Raw genomic sequence first — 17,027 nt, 5'->3', positions numbered from 1 at the left:
ACGGAGGGTGGCAACCGAAATGGTCTAGCCGGACTGCGCTTCTTTAGGCGGTGAGTGGCCTGATGTTGATGGCATTCCGGGTGTACAGTTTTGAAGAAAAAAAAAAAAAAATGGCCTCCCTCATCCCACCTGTGCTCACCGCAGGTCCTCCTTTTTTCGTCCCTCTCTCAGTCTCCTACCACCTTCTTTTCATGCCCTTTTTTTCTTTTCTTATTTTAATTTCTTATTTTTTTTCTTAGATTTTTTCGGCCCAATGTCCAGCAAAATTGGGTGGGTTTTGTGGGGGGGAGGAAAGAAGAAAATAATCCGAAGAAAAGACGAACCGGGAGGAAGCCGCTCTATTCGGCACGATGGGGGCCGAGACGGCCTGCGGCTAAATGGAGAAAGAAACAGAGAGAGAAAAGGTAATAGACGTATACACACACACGTACGTTACACGGACCTACACACACACACAGACACACACACACACACCGAAGCCGTGTGGGCATTTTCCGGCGTACCTGTGGCTTTTCTCCAGTGGGACCTGGCCGGGTAGAAAAGCAGCTGATTCTGCCATACATTTCATCAGTCTACGACGATCTCCTCGTGAAGACACTGTGCTCTCTCCAGTCCCTCGTACAATCTTCTTGATTTTCGCCCAACTCGACTTGAATTTGTGGATTTACTCGCCTTCGTTCTTATCTTCCATTTTGAAAGCAATCAGGTAGAGTATCTCAGCCATTCATTTTGATTGACGCTTTGAAATTTGCCTCTCTCTCTCTCTCCTCCTTACATTTGTTTGGAGTAGCGCAAACGCAATTCAGCGAAATGTTAATTTTGGTTCTTGTTCTTCTGATCGTTCGTTCTCTTTTGCTCGCCGTCCCATCGAAAAAGCTCCCAAATTCCAAAACAAAACAAGATGGCCATTTCACGCAGTGCAGTATTCGTTCTTGTGGTGATGATCGGAGCCGCGTGCGGCGCTTCGCTTAGCAGCAACACCAAGCCAATCAACGGCAAGCCATCATTGATGGCTATCGCCAAACAGGTGTTTGCCGATCGGGAAGGAGCCGCCGTTGAACGACAAGCCGTTGAACAGGACAGCTACTTGGAGGCTCTTGAATACTCTCAAAACTCTGCCGCTCTGCAAGGAGAAGGTGGCGGCATCGGTGGATTCTTCCGGTAAGTCGATCACCCTTCCTCATATTCCATCGGCATTTTAATGTATTCATTTTGTTTTGTTTTTGTTTTGAAATAAATAGCTCAATCCAGTCTGCCGTCTCTGATGCTGGTCTGAGCCGCGCAGGTATCGCCGCTGCTGCCGTTGCTGTTCCCCTCGTCGCCATTGGTGGTTTGGCCCTTCTCAGCCCATTGGCTCTTGGCCGCAAGAAGCGTGACCTCGAATCCGAAGGTAACAATTGCCATCCATTTTGATTCAATTCGATTGACGTTCATCATTTGGTGATTCTAACCACACACACAAATCTACTACTATAAACAGATAACAAACCAGATGCCGTTGATCGTCTCCGTGCCCGCGTTTCCGACATCTACACCGACGTCGTTAAATCTGACGAGTGCATGGAACGATTGGTCTGCGAATTGGGCGGTGCTGCCAAGAACATTTACTACAAGGACTCTGTCATCCGGTAATTTATCTATATACGAGTGCAGATCTCAGTTTCATTCGCATATTCTACACATAGTCCTTTCAAAATCGACCACCCCCTTTTTCTTTAAACGGTTGAATAGCTTAAGGGGAGTAACAGTAAAAACAGTGGGGGGGGAATGCGTGAGAGTACCGTAGTGCCACATAGTAAAAATCCCAAGGAAATCAAGTGATGCGTATCTTCCGGGTTGACCTCCTTTATCCGAACAGGGTCAAAGTAACGGAACCGCTGAGAGAGCCCAACCTGTCTCGAACCGGGTGCTCACTTGGCACCCCTCCACTGATGAACACAAACATTCTTTAGCCTCCAGGTGTTCTTCTTCGTCTAACAGTTGGGCACTGTAGACGAATGGCGCCCTGTCGGCCATTTTCTTTTTCTTTTTCGTTTTACCTGTTTCATTTGAGAGGGCCAATTTGATCACGATGATAATGTCAAATGCTTTCCAACAAAAACAATAGTCCTATTGCTAATGATGTACCTTTGCATGTGTGCCATCATTTACAGCGTGATGAACTACTTCGCTCCCGCTTCTTACAAGAAGTACTTGACCACACTGAAGAGCGCTGCCTACACCGGTGACGTTTCCAAGTGCCGACTCATCAAGTGCCACCCAATTGGCTTGTAATCCCATCTACACAAAAAAAAAAAAAAACACATTTTAAATGCTCAGCCGAGTGAAGTGTCAAAGAACCGACCTCGGGAAAAGCCCAGATGAGGTGCAGCGCAAGTCCTTCTTCTGCAATTTTTCTTTATTTTTAATTTCCAATCTTTTCGGATTTTGCAATTCATTCTTACTAAAACAAAAAAAAAACAACATCGACTGACGACGACGATGACAGATGACAACGACAAAGCGTTTTTAAATTATTACGTTACAAATGGTGGCTTGCGTTGATCATTATCCAAAATTGTTTTTAAAAAAATTATTTTTTTTTCTTTTGTTTTTTTGTTTTTTGTTGCGGGTTTTTTTGTTTTCGATTGAAGAAGACGCTATTCACTTCTATCAACACACTTCCAGTCTCTCTTTTTATATATACATAATAGACACATTGGAGAATTCGACTCATTTTTTTTTTTCCTTCTTCAAACGCGACAATTTTCATCAATGACTTTGCAATCGTTGAACTCCTCCATTTTTTTTTTTGAAATTCAGACTTTTACTTTGTTTCTTCGAAAAAAAAAAATGTCGATGTTTTTTTGTTCTCCCCCAAATGTTTTTGGTCATTTTTTAGTCTTCACCATGACGGGCGGATTTCTTCTTGTTTCCCTCAACTTTATATAATTGGGAGCGAAAAATGTGGAACGATGTGTGGATCAACAACCGTGACATCTTGTATTCTCTCTTCATTTACATATTTATGCCGATTTATTCCTCAGTTTTAATTCTATCGCATTTCTCTCGAAGACAACGACGAATTCGACGACCCGACAAGCTCATCCTTCTTACTCAAACTCCGCCTCCCCCCCTTTTTTTTTGGATTCCGGCTCACCTCTTGTACGTTTTTTTTTTTGGATTCTGTTTTACTTTGACCTACTTGTGAAAAAAAAACAAAACACGATGAACGATGATTTATCAATCGTATCATGACGTGTAAGCTGCAGGCAGCACTTTTGATTATCCTCTATTCCGTCCCTCCTCGAATACTTCTCATCACATTCCATTACTTTGAGAATTAATATAATCTGTTTATTTAGTCCAACCCAAAAAGAAACAATTGGCATTTTTGTTTTGTTTTACTTATTTCTCTGCGAAACACAGAAAAACTGAATTTTGGGTGGCAAAAACCAAAGTTTTTTTTTTTTTCCATGGCATAAAAAAGAAAACAACCGATCGTGAAACGTGGCAATTTTTCTTTTTTCCAGGTATAATTGACTCGATTATATACACAGCTGTTGCGGGGACCGAGCACATGGTGGAACAAAAGCCTTTTCAAACCATTGTAGAAAAAATTGTCATTGTTTTGTTTTTTTAATTTTTTTTACTAACGGTATTTCGGATTGCCAGCATGTATTGGAACGTTCAGAAAAATGGCCACCGGCCTCGTGCGGTTTACCCATTTCGGGACTGGAGGGAAGGGCTATTGGCCGAGGTCAGCTCGTCCATGGCGCCATTTCCTGCCTGACTGTATATCAAAATGATTTTGCCATCGTTTTATGTAGCACATCAACGGACGTATTTTTTGTGCAAAACAAACAAAAATGCCAAGGGAATGGCTCTGGACCAGATGTTGTTCTGAGATCAACGAAGAAATCTATACACGAGTCCCTCCCAAACTGAGTAAAACAACGATGGAATACTTCAAATAGTAAACAGCTGGCGACGTTTAAAAAGAGAACACCGTTTGTTCTTTTTTCCTTTGCTTCGTTCGCAGAATATAACGGTGTATAGCCTCGCATGCTTACTGGTTATGGCAATCTAACGTGTTTGGGTCTTTCCAGATTTCGAGACAACCGCCATGATGGCGTCCAACGAGACAACAGTTTTGTTGCAAACATATATTTTTTTTTAAATAAAAGAGAGAGAGAAGAAGCCAAACAGCTGTTGCTGAAGTAGGCAGCAGAGCGAAGAGATCATCAGTTAACACTATTTTATATAGCGGTATCATTTTGGTTTTTTCCCACCTACCATTTTCACATTGGTGATCTGTTAACAGATCGCGTATAGATTAGCTGTTTTTTTTCTTTCTTTTACACATCGCTCAACATCTGGACCCGTTCGGATGAATGGGAAATCCGCAGTGTTTTGATCACTGGTGGCCAAGCGGGGAAATTTTCGTTTGGCATATCTTCCTGTCGTCATGTAGGAAACAAAGGTTACATAACAATTAGCCAAGTCGAGGAAGTGTGTGCATAGAAACAAACAATAACGGTCATTTTTTAATAAAGAAAAAACCAAAAATTCCATCACATTGTTTCGCTTCATAGGTTCGTTCGTTTGCTTGTGTACTGTCAAGCTTGAACGCGTGCGAGCGTTTAACGGCCACGTATATCGTCGAGTAAAAATATCTTTGTTACACATCGTCAATTGAAGACGAACTCCCGTTTGTTTTCCGGGGAGGACATGATTGAAAACGAGCACCACGTCTCTTTCAATGCGATAAAAGAAGAAGAAAGACAAACGAAAGAATGATAGAAGAAAATGTAAGGGCAAAAATATATCGAGTGTTGTATTTTGGTCTTCAACGGGCAAAAGAAATAACTGTACAACATTTCATTCATTATTTGCATTTCCCGTATCGTTTTCTATTTTTTTTTTTTTTTAATTCTTAATTAGTTTTTGTTTAAATTGGAAATGTAACTTTTTATTGTCTTCATCTGCAGCTATCACTGAATTAATTTTTAAGAAATAATAAAAATAATAATAATAATAATAATAATAAACAATAAATCTAATTTGTAATCGTCTTCGTGGAGGTGGCGGCCGGGTAGGCAAAATACGGTGGGAGCTCAAAAGAAAAGTCTGTAAGACAAGCGTGAAATCCCAGCGTACAAAAAAAGAAAAGAAAAGAAAAAAAACTCTTTATAATATTTATCTACAGTTGTAACAAGATCGAACTCGCCACAACAAAATAATGGCAACGAGTCGTGCAACAGTGATCGATCCAAGTCTTCAGATTTGAAACGATTACACGAAACCTCCCTCGAAAAAAAAAATGGTATTGGGTTGTGGCTGAAATTGGGAGATGAGGCAAGATGTAACCGTAAATCAAAACTAATAACCGAGTACACACACACGTCACAATATTGGAGAAACTTCTGATAATCTACTACAACACAACTAATCTTATTGTTATTTATCTGTTTTTTTTTTTTTTTTTTTTGTTTTTTTACACCGTTATTCAAAAGATGGATGAAAAATGTAGACATATTTGAGGCAAAGGCGATACATTTTGCAAGCACTGGGTCAGTGCAAACGGCGGCACAAGATGGTCATTATTACTTTTGTTTTCTTATTCAATTTACTGATTGTTTCTCTCTATGTCATTAGCTCCCATCATTCATCCTGTTTGATGATGCCATCGCCGGCTAGAAGCAGGGCGGCCGATCCGTCCAGGATGCCGTGAATTCGTGCAATGTGGCGCTGAAGGTCGTCTTTGCGGCGGAAGAAGCGTCCGCAAACGTGGCAGGGAAATCGTGGAGGCAGTCCGCATTCGTAGCGCATATGTCGCATCAAATTCTTGGTAAATGACATTTTTTTTTTTCGATTGCGGAACGGAAACATAAATTAAAAAAAAAAGGAAACAAAAACAAAATAAAATATTCTTGGTCAAGCAAAACAAATAATTCCAGGAAAAATAAAAATAAAAAAACAACAAATAAATCGATTACTAAATGATTCCAATCAGATTTAAAAAAATAATAAATAACCATAACAATAATGGTAAAAAAAAAAAAGATAACTAAATAAAATAATAAATAACTGAATTTACATGATAAGCGGCGTAGGAGCGGCCGCATTGCGTGCAGACGTAACGACCCTGCTCATTGGGTGCGTATTTTTTCTTGCGTGCCGTACTGTTGCTGGCCGCGTTACTTCCACCGCCGATTCCTCTATCTCCTGAACGCACCACTGGCGATGACGAAGACTCCTCCGAGCCTGTAATTTCACAAACAACAACGAGCGAAGGTGAGAAAATGATCAATTACTTCATCATCCGTTCGGTTGTTTCTTCCCATCCGATTTGTGTCACACGACTTCAATCGTCACGCTCAAATAAAACACAGGTGTAAAGGTTTCGGTTATAAAAGAATCACAAAAGAAAGGCATCGATGTATTCGTAATTAGTTCGCTTTGGGTGGGTAGCAGTCAAAATGACTGGCGTCGCCATACAAAGGACGCGTCGTTAGCACAACCAACCAACCAAGAAAACAAACAAAGACAAACAAACAAAAAAAAAAAAAAACGCGTTTGTTTCTGTGTGTGTGTGTGTGCTGTAAAGTGCAAAAATCAAGGCCCTAATCACCATTAAATATCATTACGAAAGCACGGTATCGTCGAAGGATAGGAGCATGCATCGATGCTCATTTACCATATAGGGAGGCAGAAAAGGGGGGCTGTCGTCACGTCCATCTTTTCCAAATACCGAATTGGAACGATTTGTTCCTCAAATTCGCCCCCCCAAAAAAGAGAAGGGAATATTCAAAAGACAAAAAAAAAATTACAGTTTTACCGAAAACAAAAAAAAAACATACACTCACAATATAATAATAATAGTAATAAAAAAAAAATGCATCACAAAGACAGGGGGATGTCAGGTGCAACCCCTGTTGCAGGGCACAGCGTCACACACAGTGTATCCTTAGAGGACCGATCAACAGACAACTCGGATTGGGAGATTGGATTTTAATAATCTTTTAATGTAGCGATTAAAACCGAAGACAAATAAAAGTGGGTTAGATTGCAGCCAACGATGGCCCTTTTCCTTAACTATAGTCTTATGCGCGTACGTTGGATGGAGAGCTATCTTGGTTTCCTCAATGATAATATTACACATACGTAATCCGAAAAAAAAAAAAAAAAAAATTTACACGTTATAGGGTTTAGGAGGGCACGAAATATCATCCTTGGGTCGTCACCACCATTATTATCGGTAAAGCATTTTGATAATCGGCCGGAATCACATCAGCAAAAAAAAATAATAATAATAATCATAGTTGGCCAAAGCTATTTAAACAGGTGGCCAAATTTTGGTGCGCCCATCATCAAATATTAGAACAAAAAGACAAGGAAGAAAAAAAAAATAGCTGCAAAAATCGATCATAGCAATTATATATATAATTTAAGGGGAATTTAAAAAAAAGAAGGGGTGGGGGGTGGGATGGGGTATAGGGAAAGGTAAATGGATATCCGTTGCATAAAAAATCGTTGAAAATGGACGGTTTGTTTATATTTATTTTTTTTCACGTAAGATTTCCTCGTTCGCTCAAACGTTGACGGGAGTGAGGGGCTGGCAGTTGCTGCGGATGGCGTGGGCTCGCAGGTTGGAACGGCGTCGAAATAGGCGGCCGCAAAGCGTGCAAGCAAACTGGGGCGGTTGGTCACCGCAGTCGTAGCGCCAATGGCGTCGAAGGTTGCCGTACAGGTTGTATGAGCGGCCGCATCGATGGCACTCGTACCTTTTTTTTTTATATTATTAGATTTTTTTGGAGGTTTATCTTTCAAATCAAATGGAAAAAAACGTTGCTTTATGCAACGACTTGATCCAGCGCATAGTCAACAGTCCTCTTTAGCCGCCGGCAGCCGATTGAAACGTGACCGAGCATGTTTAGTGCGTTTCAAGACAACACACGCCATCTTGTGCTCAACGGTGGAATCAAAACAAATCTTGTTTCGTCTTTCGCACTTACAACATGTCGCGTTCTATTCTATAAGTTGCAATAGAGCCCAGAAAATGAATTCTTCGTCTAGGACGATTAGACATGTCACAAAACAACTCAGTTTCAGGGCATTTCATTTCAGCGGTTTACTTTTTTTTGTGTGTAAATCTTCCAAAACCCGATTTTGTCCGTGTTCAACCCTAACGAATTTCTCGTTCCCTGACCAAATAAAACCCTTTTCTGAAAATCGTGTCGCAAGTGCATTAACGGCGAAACGGATATGCTAAACGGTGGCTGTAAGAGGACTGTCAACCAACGGCGGATAGTTTGTTACAAAAAAAAAAAAAACAAAACAAAAACTAATTGGGTTATACCTGCCCAGTTGGTTCGGCAAAACTTTTCGCCCCGATTTGGATAGATTGGTGTCGGTGGACGTGTTGGCGTCGGCGGTGGTGGCATCGTGCTGGTGGAAGTGGTGGGTCATGTTCGGTGGTGCGCGAACGTACGTTTGCTTCGTCCACCTGCCGACTAATCCTGCAACGAGAGAGCCAACCAGCGTCACTAAAGTATTTTTTTTTCCTTTTTTTTGTGCCCCCACCCTCCCCCGCTTTTTTTTTTGTTGTTGTCGTTGTATTGATTGCTAAATTTGTCACTCTCTTTTTACATCAATTGAATGCAAACAGGAATCGAATTTACGAGTTCTTTTTTTCTTTTCTTTCTAGAAGTTTTGTTTACAAATTTGACATACTTTTAAATGAATTTAGCTTTTGATCTGGCTAGGCTGGCCCCCACCCTTTCGTAGCGCTTTGTGAGCTGGATGGCAAGATGCAAAAGAGGGAGAGCGAGAAAGAGATAAAAGAGGAGAAAATGTAACTGTATAAAAAAAAATTCCAACTCCACCACCACCACCTTCGCGCATGTGTCCATTTCGTGCTCAATTTGTCTGCAAGGCATTGTGTAGAGTACATGCCCAGCATAGTAAAAGGATAAGAATGACAGCCCTCTCCACAACGAGGCCGGAATTATAATCCGGAAAAAAAAAAGTGTTTCTAAAAAAAAACTAGCACGGTAAACCAAAGCGGCCCGTCTTCTGTTTTCTTAGTCGTCTTTAAATGCGCAACGTCCATATTTCACCCTCTACCTAATAACGAAGTGGCAAAAATCGCATGTCCGAAAAAGACTTCGAAAGACGGCAAGACAAATCCGGGTGTCTTTGTTCTTTTTGTCTTCATTTCGGGATAAACAACAAGAAAAACAATCTGTGTAATGCAATGCCATGGCATCGATTCCAGCCTCGGTAATCACAATGAGTAGCTTCAAGAGAACAATTGGTATACAGTGGTAGGAAGCGATAGGAAGAGGTAGTTCCCATTTGATCACACACAAAATATCACACATATAAACACTCATTCACTAACAGAGGAGCACAACAGTCGAGACGTAGAGAGAGTGATGAGTTGTGGTTATAAAGAGAAAAAAAAAAAATAGGGCAGAAGCCATAGCAGACGAGAGGCAAAGTGAAGCCGAGGAGAGAAAACCCGATTGTTAAAGTGTTAAAAAGAGGAAGATAGAGACTCGGAAGAGGGCCTCGAGTGTATCCTCGCCATGTGGCGAGTCACGTTGTTCTTGCGCGTAAAAGACAGTGGGCAGATGGGGCAGCGGAAACGCCCTGGCCGTCCGCACTCGAGTCGGGTGTGGCGGTCACGGTTGTCGCGCCGGTTATAGCCGCGGCCGCAACGGACACAACGGTACTTAGTAGCTTCTCCCTCGGATTCCACCTCCACATCCACTTCAGATTCCTCGTCCTTCGAATCTTCCACCTGAACTTTTAAGGTGAAACGCAGAGAGAAAGAGAAAAACAACAGTGTGTCAGCCTCTTTCTCCTCGTGCTCTATGCTTCATTCTCATCCTACCACTTGGCCCCTCATGCCATATGACCTCCTAGCTCATTATAACTGAACCTCGTACAGGACGCTTGCCTTGTGGCTGGTTGAAATCAATAAATAGGGCAAGAAAGTGCCCTAAAGTTGCAATGGAACAAGCCACTTTTCTGTCGATTCAATAAGCTTACTACCATGACGGATGGAGAAAAAAGGGAAAGGCAAATGTGAAGAAAAGGAGCCAATATCCAAAGAGCACGTCGGAGGCAAGGTTGTTGGGGAAATTTTCGAAGAAATGAAAAGCGAGGAAAGCAATGGTTGGGTCAACCAATGTGTCGAGAAATGTACGGGTACGGCGGTAAAAATAAATCCAACCCCAACAGCACACACTCAGACACGGGGAAAAAATGCCCCATATTTGGTTTCTTTTCTCTTTCGTGGCTAAGGGCTAAAATAAAAATTCAAGGTGAAAATTCAAATTTGCCTACCTCTTGCAGAATTATTCAGGTCTACATGATCCAGATGTGCTTGTCCTTCTCCGCTCATATGTCCATCGGCGTCATCGTTCCAGCCTTGTTCTCCTGTTCGACACGAAATTAAAACAAATAACAAATATGAACAAGGTCACGGGATAAATAGAAAACCAAAATCTTCCATACCACGTGATGCGTCCATCCTAGATGGATACTCTGAATCGCTCCAATCCTCTTCATCACCACTACCACCACTGTAATCAGCTTCAAGCTCAGTTTCAATTTTGGGTTCCACCATTGAATATTCTTCTCCGTCTTCAATTTCAATGTTTAGATTATCGGCTGCCGAATTTGAGTGCAAATCGTCATCAGGGCGGCTATCTGTAGGAGACGGGATCGGACTTTCATTTCGATCATTGGGCGCTGAGACAGGAGTTGTGACTGCAGGTGGAATGCGAACAAGAGAAGGCAAATGGTGTTGAGGTAGCTGGGTTTTGTCTGTTGGAGGTGAATCTTCTTTGGATTGTTTGCGAACTCGTTTGGATGGCTTGGTGATTGATGATGATGATGGAGAGGAGGAATGCATGGCTTTATCCAAAATTCGCTTTTCATTCTTTCTGTCCCGATCACCATCAGCTAACCCTTTGATTTTTAAGGCCTCTGCTGTATTTAGAAATGCAGCTAGTTGATCCTGGGATACATTCACTTCTCCTCTGTACATGTAGTCAACAAGTGCTTGCAAGTGATCAAACTTAACATCTTTTAGAAATACCACAGCTTGTTTGTCCCAATGCAATGAAAGTAATTCCTGTTAATGAAAACATTTATTAATATTGTCAAGCAAAATACCACAGAAGATTACAAAGCTATTAATAAATTTAATAAGTACCTGAAAGTAATTTGAACAGGCACATAAAACCAAACGGTGCACTTGAATAGATTTTCCTTCGGCAGCCAAGGTAACATCAACCAAGCTACCTTTTTGAAGGAGAGCATCCATCACAGACACCAGCGTGCTGTGATGGTTGTTCCATCTTAAGCAGTATTCCTGCACCCCACTACTCGGTCCCATTTTGAAAAAATTATCCTGTAACTGCCAAACAAACAAAAGAATTAAGGAACTATTGTGAGTAAGAAATATGAAATCATATAGCAGCCATGCATAGCTAATGCGATCATACGATGAAAAAAGCACAACAACATGCAGTGATTCTACTACGCAATCGCCATTATGCAAACTTTGACTGGTAACACAGTAACACAAGTCATCAATAATAACTGTGGTCAAATCTTATTACCACTTCTTTTGAGAGGCACAGAGTGTACAACAACTAGTTGCAAACAGAAGATGATTTGTAAATCAAACTTGGAGACGTGGAATGAATATTTGCTATTAAAAGTGGTAACCACCTGCTGCAATCCGGATTATTCCGCTCAAGAAAATGGCGTCCAATCGACGCTAGAACTGCTTCCGGTCCTGCTAAGCAGCGCCAATCCGCCGAGTGGATGATTTCTCAACTTCAGTCAGTAAACAAATCTGAAACGACTGGAATCAAGACATCATTTTAGCTTTTACTTTTAGTCAACTAGTTCATTATAAAATGCATCTCAATTATCTTTGCCGTTTTTCGAAGAATAAAATGTATCTTAGTGGGGTGAATTGATATGTGAATATTAAACTCAAATAGTTGGTTATTTCTACGCCCGTAACCTAATCTACGTTGTTGCTAGAGCAAGAAAAATGTACTACACTGTCAATGGACCCGATAGGTTGTTTTACCAAAATTTTACGTTAGAGCTGACATGTATTCTGGGGTATGGATTATTAAGTTATGAATTCCTTATTGATTCTAACAAACTATGTAGAAAATGGCTGAACTAGCTACAAAGTTTCTTTGCTTTGAACTCTTTACCTAAATTCTGAACTTTAATAGACTTGGGGGGACTTGGGGGACAAGAACCATAACTATATTAATCCAGAATAACCAAAATTTCAATTAAATTAGAGTTCTAGGAGTTATTAAGAGTTCTCTCTTAACATTCTGAAACCTAAGTTGAAGATCTGTTTTCTCAGGTTAAACTCCTCCACAGATTCCACATTTTAACTCTAGGTAGTAATATTTTCATCCAGAATTCTTGAATGTGAAACTGCAAAGGAGTGCACCATTTTGCTTTAACAGCCTATGTATTTATTTTTTTTAAACTTTTTATGCCATCTTTTGGGATTTAAGTTAACTGAAAGAACTTTATTTGCTGAGCAAAGCAAAAGATAAAGAATAACGGAATCCGAAACTGACTAGCACTCAATCTGTTCCCTGTAGTTGAGCAACAGCCTCCTTTGACAAGAGCTCTGCCTATTGTTCTTGTTGCTAAGGTAACTGACCAACATTTTAAATACTGTAAGATTCTACAGATTAGAAGATAATTTGTTTTCAATTGGGCGTTTTTTCTACTCGTTGACCTAAATCATTGCGTTTTACAAGAGAAAACACAATAATTTACTAAGTAACCTACCAAAAATGTAGAAAAAATTCCCGTTTGAAAAACACTCCTTACATTAAAAGCAGTTGAATTTAACATTGCGCTGGATACTTTTGTGAAATACAACGTAAACAGGTCCGTATACTTACATCATGGATCGTCCAGTTACCCCACGAATCGCCATCATTGGTGCTGGCCCAAGCGGGTTGTCTCAATTGAGATCTTTCGCCTTGAAGGAATCTGCTGGCGAACATATTCCGGAGATTGTTTGCTTCGAAAAGCAAAGCGACTGGGGAGGGATGTGGAATTACACTTGGCGGACTGGCTTAGATGAATACGGAGAACCTGTGTAAATAAATTGAACAATAAATTTTAATTACATTTGCGTAGCCATTAATGATCATGTTTTTAGTCACGGGAGTATGTACCGTCATTTGTGGTCTAACGCGCCAAAAGAATGTCATGAATTTGCCGACTACAGTTTCGATCGTCATTTTTCGAAACCTATCCCATCTTTCATTCCGCGTGAAACATTCCGAGAATACATCCTCGCGAGGGCTGAACAATCAAATATACGACGGTATGTTCAATTCAATACCGTGGTAAGTTATGTGGACTTCGATTCTGAAAAAGGAAGTTTCTCTGTTCAAACGAGGCATTTGAGTACAGGAAAACGTTGCATTGAATATTTTGACTACGTCATCGTTGCTGTTGGCCATTTCTCTATGCCAAACATTCCCTACATCAGTGGAATAGAAACTTTCCCAGGGCAAGTAATACACAGTCACGATTTTCGCGATGCTAGACAGTTCGTTGAACGGGACATCCTTATTGTTGGTGGAAGCCTTTCCGCCGAAGACATTGCATTGCAAACCTTCAAATTCGGTGCCAAATCGATAACGATCAGTTACAGAACAAAACCAATGGGATTCAAGTGGCCGAGTAAAATCGAAGAGAAGCCCCTTCTGGAAAAGATTGAAGGAAGAACCGCTTATTTTCCTGACGGTAGCACGCGCCAGTTTGACTCCATCATCCTTTGCACCGGCTATAAGCACCATTTCCCTTTTCTCGCGGATGACCTACGACTTGATACCAACAACTGTTTATATCCTAGCCAGCTTTATAAGGGTATCTTCTTCCAGAATCAGCCGCGATTGATATATCTCGGAATGCAAAATTTGTTCTTCAGTCTATCGTTATTCGATTGCCAGGCGTGGTATGTGCGCGACGTCCTTCTTGGCCGGATATTACTCCCTGATACATCAAAACGCGAGGAAGATATGTTGGCGTGGAAAACTCGGGAGGAGCAGCTCGAAGGAAAAGAGGAATCCATAGATTTTCAGACTTCTTATCTGAAAGATCTGGCTAAAGCTACAGATTACCCTCTAACCAATTTGAGCTTGGATGCAACTGCAGCAACATTTAAAATATGGGTGGCCGATAAGCAGTCGAACATTATTAACTATCGCGACAAGCCATATACCTCTTCAATTACAGGCACTAAGGCAACGATTTGTTCGACTCCATGGATGGAAACACAAAATGTTTCAAACGCCGGCTCCTCTTAAGAAAAAAAAAAAAAAATCCTTGTTATTTCAATTCGTTACTCAAACCACGTTTTTAAAATCGTCAAGTACGTTGCAGTTTCCAAAATACAATGAAAATTCAGGTTTTATCTACTCACTTTATGCTTTCACAAAAAAAGGAAAGTAGTGGACTTCGGGTGCTAGAAGCGTTGAAGTGACCGACATCACTTCACCAATATCGCTCCATAAATTAAAATCTAATGAATTGACACTTTAGGTTATAATTAAACAGCACAGCAGTGTTATCCTCACTTTCACTCACTATGCTTGAAACCCGTAACGACGATGATATAAAAGACGTTGAACAATACCTCCAGAATCAGACACGATGCTATATTCACGGAAGAAAAAGTTATTAATTAGCATTCATGGTACGATAAATTATAAATTGTCATTCACTTCTAAAGCCTCAGGCTCGGACGTTTTAACGTTATGTTTCTTCATATGTTTTCCGAATCCCGACGACTCAGAAAACGCTACAGCAATGGTTACGTCGTAAATATTCATAAAAGAAATACGTTAGTTAATATGTTACTTTATGTATATTAAATATTGTGGATAGTCGATGATTAATACCTTTGTCACATATTGAGCAAACAAATGGTTTGATACCGTTATGTCGATTTTTATGTTCATTTAACGTCTCCATACGAGTAAACTTCTTTCCGCATAAGTCGCAGATGAACCTAAAATCAAAAGCATGAATAAAAAGTCGAAAAACAAATCAAATCAAATCAAATGTCATTACGGTCTTTCACCAGTATGAACGCGGGCGTGCCGTCGGAAGTCACCTTAAAAAGAAAAACTTAATAGAATACCGGCATACTTATAAGTTCAATAAGTTACTTACTACTCGTAAGGAATAACATAGAACATTCTTGGCAAGAGTATTTTTTAACTTCATCTCCTTTATGTCTGAGCAAGTGAGTCTTCATTTGGGATTTTTGTCGGAATGATTTTCCACATAACTCACACAGGTGACATCGCTGGTTAGCATGTGAAGCCATGTGAGACTGTAGAATACTCAGTTGACTAAATCGTTTGCTGCAGGTTGGACACCTGTTTGTAAATATTCAATTATAATAGCGGGGAAAAAATCACGATTTAATAATTAACACATAGCGCTCATGGTGACAATAGTGAAAAAAGTATAACTTACTGATATGGTTTCTCGCCGGTGTGCCTCCTCATATGAACCAGTAAGGTTTTTTTTTCAAGAAATTTTGCGTGGCATTGTACACAGGTCCAGGTTTTATCACCAACATGTGATTTTACTAATAGAAAGTTGAGCAGACAAACAAGAAAAAAATATATAAATAAATAAATAACAGTTAAATAGCCGGTTGACGCTGCACGCTTATTATCCTTTACACTATAATACATTTCTTTTCTAATCATTCATGTTTACCGTGTCTTTTGAGATTACTTCCAGTCGTGAACGTACTTCCACATTGAGGGCAATGAAACGGTCTTTCACCTAATAAGAAAACTATTAGGATAAGTTAAACTTTCATTGGAGACTTTCAAATTACCAGTATGTTTTCTACCATGATCTAAAAGATGGCCTTTAGTCCTAAAAGAAACCCCACAGATTGTGCATTCAAACTGTTTGGTTTTTCCTTTATCAGCATCTGGTGGTTGCTCAGAAGAGCTAACCTCACTCCTCTCCTCAATGCTTAAGGGAAGTGTCAATGGGCACACACCATCCATATGAATAGACTCATCATCAGCACATTGAATGTCAGAAAAACTAGCAAGTGAATTGTCTGCTTCTATGCTGTCTCTAACTGGGAACTTGTTAGAAATATGGCCATGACTATTTTCTGTGGCAAAAGTCCCTGGATTTTCCTCTTGTGCTGTTGACTGTTTAGATGGTGGATAAAAGAAAAAACTTGGAGCACCAACGGATGCAGGGGGCTCTTGGAATGCAAGCGCATTTATATCTGCAGCTGAACTATTCACTATTTCTTGAAGTTTCTCAGACAAAATGTTCCACAGCTGAACAGCTCTAAGTTTTTCTTCTGCAGTCATGGAAGGCACCATGGAAACAGCTGCCTCAATCTAAATAGGACAAAATTAGAAATTCTCACTACCATAGGGTTAAGTAACATATTTCACCTTTTCCTTGAAATCGATTAGAGAACTTCCGGTTGCCATTATTGCACTAGAAAATTTCACAAATATTTTTGTTAGTGTGGAAATTTTTACTTAATCATCAGAATTATTATTTACATAAAATTATTCACTATGACAATTACTTTTAAAGTTGACAACACTCAATTTGAACACAATTTTAATAGGGCCACCTTGAATGTTCAGTTACAACCTCAACACAAATTACATGCTCCAACCCCACAGCTTAATAACCCAAAAGAGATTTACTAACTTTTTATGTTTCATTTCAGCAGAGACATCTTGGTCTTATAAGTAACAAAATAACTGGATTTCATTTCTTTTATTTGAAATAGCAACAACCTGCTAAAGTAACATGGACTCCTATGATCCTTTTATTAATTTGGAAGTAGTTTGCATTGAAAGAGGATTCGTTTTCGGAGTTCGGGCAAATTAACATAGCAAAAAGTAAACCTAAACAGAGTCCTAATATTATAATTACATTCCCGCATACTTCATTTGTTTCAT

The 17,027-nt window shown here is 40.1% G+C and overlaps 4 protein-coding genes across 13 annotated transcripts; 2 read left to right on the top strand and 2 right to left on the bottom strand.

The window, feature by feature from the left end:
• The first annotated feature begins 544 nt into the window (after window positions 1–544).
• Window positions 545–2,711, top strand: LOC116932204. The gene is made up of 5 exons (XM_032940004.2): window positions 545–706; window positions 877–1,161; window positions 1,242–1,390; window positions 1,481–1,628; window positions 2,154–2,711. Exons 2-5 carry the CDS (start codon window positions 902–904, stop codon window positions 2,272–2,274), a joined length of 678 nt encoding a protein of 225 aa, XP_032795895.1. The 5' UTR covers window positions 545–706; window positions 877–901; the 3' UTR covers window positions 2,275–2,711.
• Window positions 2,712–4,791: 2,080 nt separating this feature from the next.
• On the bottom strand, window positions 4,792–11,866 carry LOC116932180 (longitudinals lacking protein, isoforms A/B/D/L). 6 transcript variants are annotated; one of them, XM_032939976.2, is made up of 6 exons: window positions 11,619–11,760; window positions 11,210–11,413; window positions 10,507–11,128; window positions 10,336–10,428; window positions 6,080–6,246; window positions 4,792–5,826 (listed from the first exon to the last, which is right to left on the bottom strand). In XM_032939976.2, exons 2-6 carry the CDS (start codon window positions 11,390–11,392, stop codon window positions 5,644–5,646), a joined length of 1,248 nt encoding a protein of 415 aa, XP_032795867.1. In that variant the 5' UTR covers window positions 11,393–11,413; window positions 11,619–11,760; the 3' UTR covers window positions 4,792–5,643. The 6 variants fall into 6 exon arrangements, with proteins under 6 accessions (XP_032795867.1, XP_045036042.1, XP_045036044.1 ...); XM_045180107.1 differs by lacking the exons at window positions 4,792–5,826; window positions 6,080–6,246 and adding exons at window positions 6,390–7,766; window positions 8,342–8,501 and having other exon boundaries at window positions 11,731–11,866; XM_045180109.1 differs by lacking the exons at window positions 4,792–5,826; window positions 6,080–6,246 and adding exons at window positions 6,390–7,766; window positions 8,342–8,501 and having other exon boundaries at window positions 11,210–11,407; window positions 11,731–11,866.
• A 1,087-nt stretch (window positions 11,867–12,953) lies between these two features.
• On the top strand, window positions 12,954–14,476 carry LOC116932174 (flavin-containing monooxygenase FMO GS-OX1). Its single transcript, XM_045180106.1, has 2 exons — window positions 12,954–13,150; window positions 13,214–14,476. Exons 1-2 carry the CDS (start codon window positions 12,954–12,956, stop codon window positions 14,367–14,369), a joined length of 1,353 nt encoding a protein of 450 aa, XP_045036041.1. The 3' UTR covers window positions 14,370–14,476.
• Window positions 14,477–14,577: 101 nt separating this feature from the next.
• On the bottom strand, window positions 14,578–17,003 carry LOC116932185 (oocyte zinc finger protein XlCOF6.1). Of its 5 annotated transcripts, XM_032939983.2 has the most exons (10): window positions 16,774–17,001; window positions 16,506–16,551; window positions 15,920–16,448; window positions 15,796–15,864; window positions 15,547–15,661; window positions 15,238–15,446; window positions 15,136–15,178; window positions 14,964–15,073; window positions 14,787–14,863; window positions 14,578–14,718 (listed from the first exon to the last, which is right to left on the bottom strand). In XM_032939983.2, the coding sequence occupies exons 1-10, from the start codon at window positions 16,785–16,787 to the stop codon at window positions 14,707–14,709; spliced, it is 1,224 nt and encodes a 407-aa protein (XP_032795874.2). In that variant the 5' UTR covers window positions 16,788–17,001; the 3' UTR covers window positions 14,578–14,706. The 5 variants fall into 5 exon arrangements, with proteins under 5 accessions (XP_032795874.2, XP_032795875.2, XP_032795873.2 ...); XM_032939984.2 differs by having other exon boundaries at window positions 14,700–14,863; window positions 16,863–17,003; XM_032939982.2 differs by having other exon boundaries at window positions 14,700–14,863.
• Window positions 17,004–17,027: the final 24 nt, after the last annotated feature.

Source organism: Daphnia magna, linkage group LG10, assembly GCF_020631705.1.
Source record: "Daphnia magna isolate NIES linkage group LG10, ASM2063170v1.1, whole genome shotgun sequence".
Taxonomy (NCBI): domain Eukaryota; kingdom Metazoa; phylum Arthropoda; class Branchiopoda; order Diplostraca; family Daphniidae; genus Daphnia; species Daphnia magna.
Note: the sequence above shows the minus strand (reverse complement) of the source record. Positions and strands in the feature narration are given on the sequence as shown.

Coding starts and splice junctions, on each gene's coding strand:
- LOC116932204 (XM_032940004.2), top strand. CDS start 902: ATGGCCATTTCACGCAGTGCAGTATTCGTTCTTGTGGTGATGATCGGA. Junction 1,162..1,241: donor GGCATCGGTGGATTCTTCCG/GTAAGTCGATCA, acceptor TGAAATAAATAG/CTCAATCCAGTCTGCCGTCT. Junction 1,391..1,480: donor GCGTGACCTCGAATCCGAAG/GTAACAATTGCC, acceptor TACTATAAACAG/ATAACAAACCAGATGCCGTT.
- LOC116932180 (XM_045180107.1), bottom strand. CDS start 11,392: ATGGGACCGAGTAGTGGGGTGCAGGAATACTGCTTAAGATGGAACAAC. Junction 10,429..10,506: donor TAGGATGGACGCATCACGTG/GTATGGAAGATT, acceptor CGTGTCGAACAG/GAGAACAAGGCTGGAACGAT. Junction 8,502..10,335: donor CCTGAATAATTCTGCAAGAG/GTAGGCAAATTT, acceptor CTCTCGTTGCAG/GATTAGTCGGCAGGTGGACG.
- LOC116932174 (XM_045180106.1), top strand. CDS start 12,954: ATGGATCGTCCAGTTACCCCACGAATCGCCATCATTGGTGCTGGCCCA. Junction 13,151..13,213: donor GATGAATACGGAGAACCTGT/GTAAATAAATTG, acceptor TCATGTTTTTAG/TCACGGGAGTATGTACCGTC.
- LOC116932185 (XM_032939982.2), bottom strand. Junction 15,447..15,546: donor ACCGGCGAGAAACCATATCA/GTAAGTTATACT, acceptor ATTTACAAACAG/GTGTCCAACCTGCAGCAAAC. Junction 14,864..14,963: donor TTGCTCAATATGTGACAAAG/GTATTAATCATC, acceptor CCATTGCTGTAG/CGTTTTCTGAGTCGTCGGGA.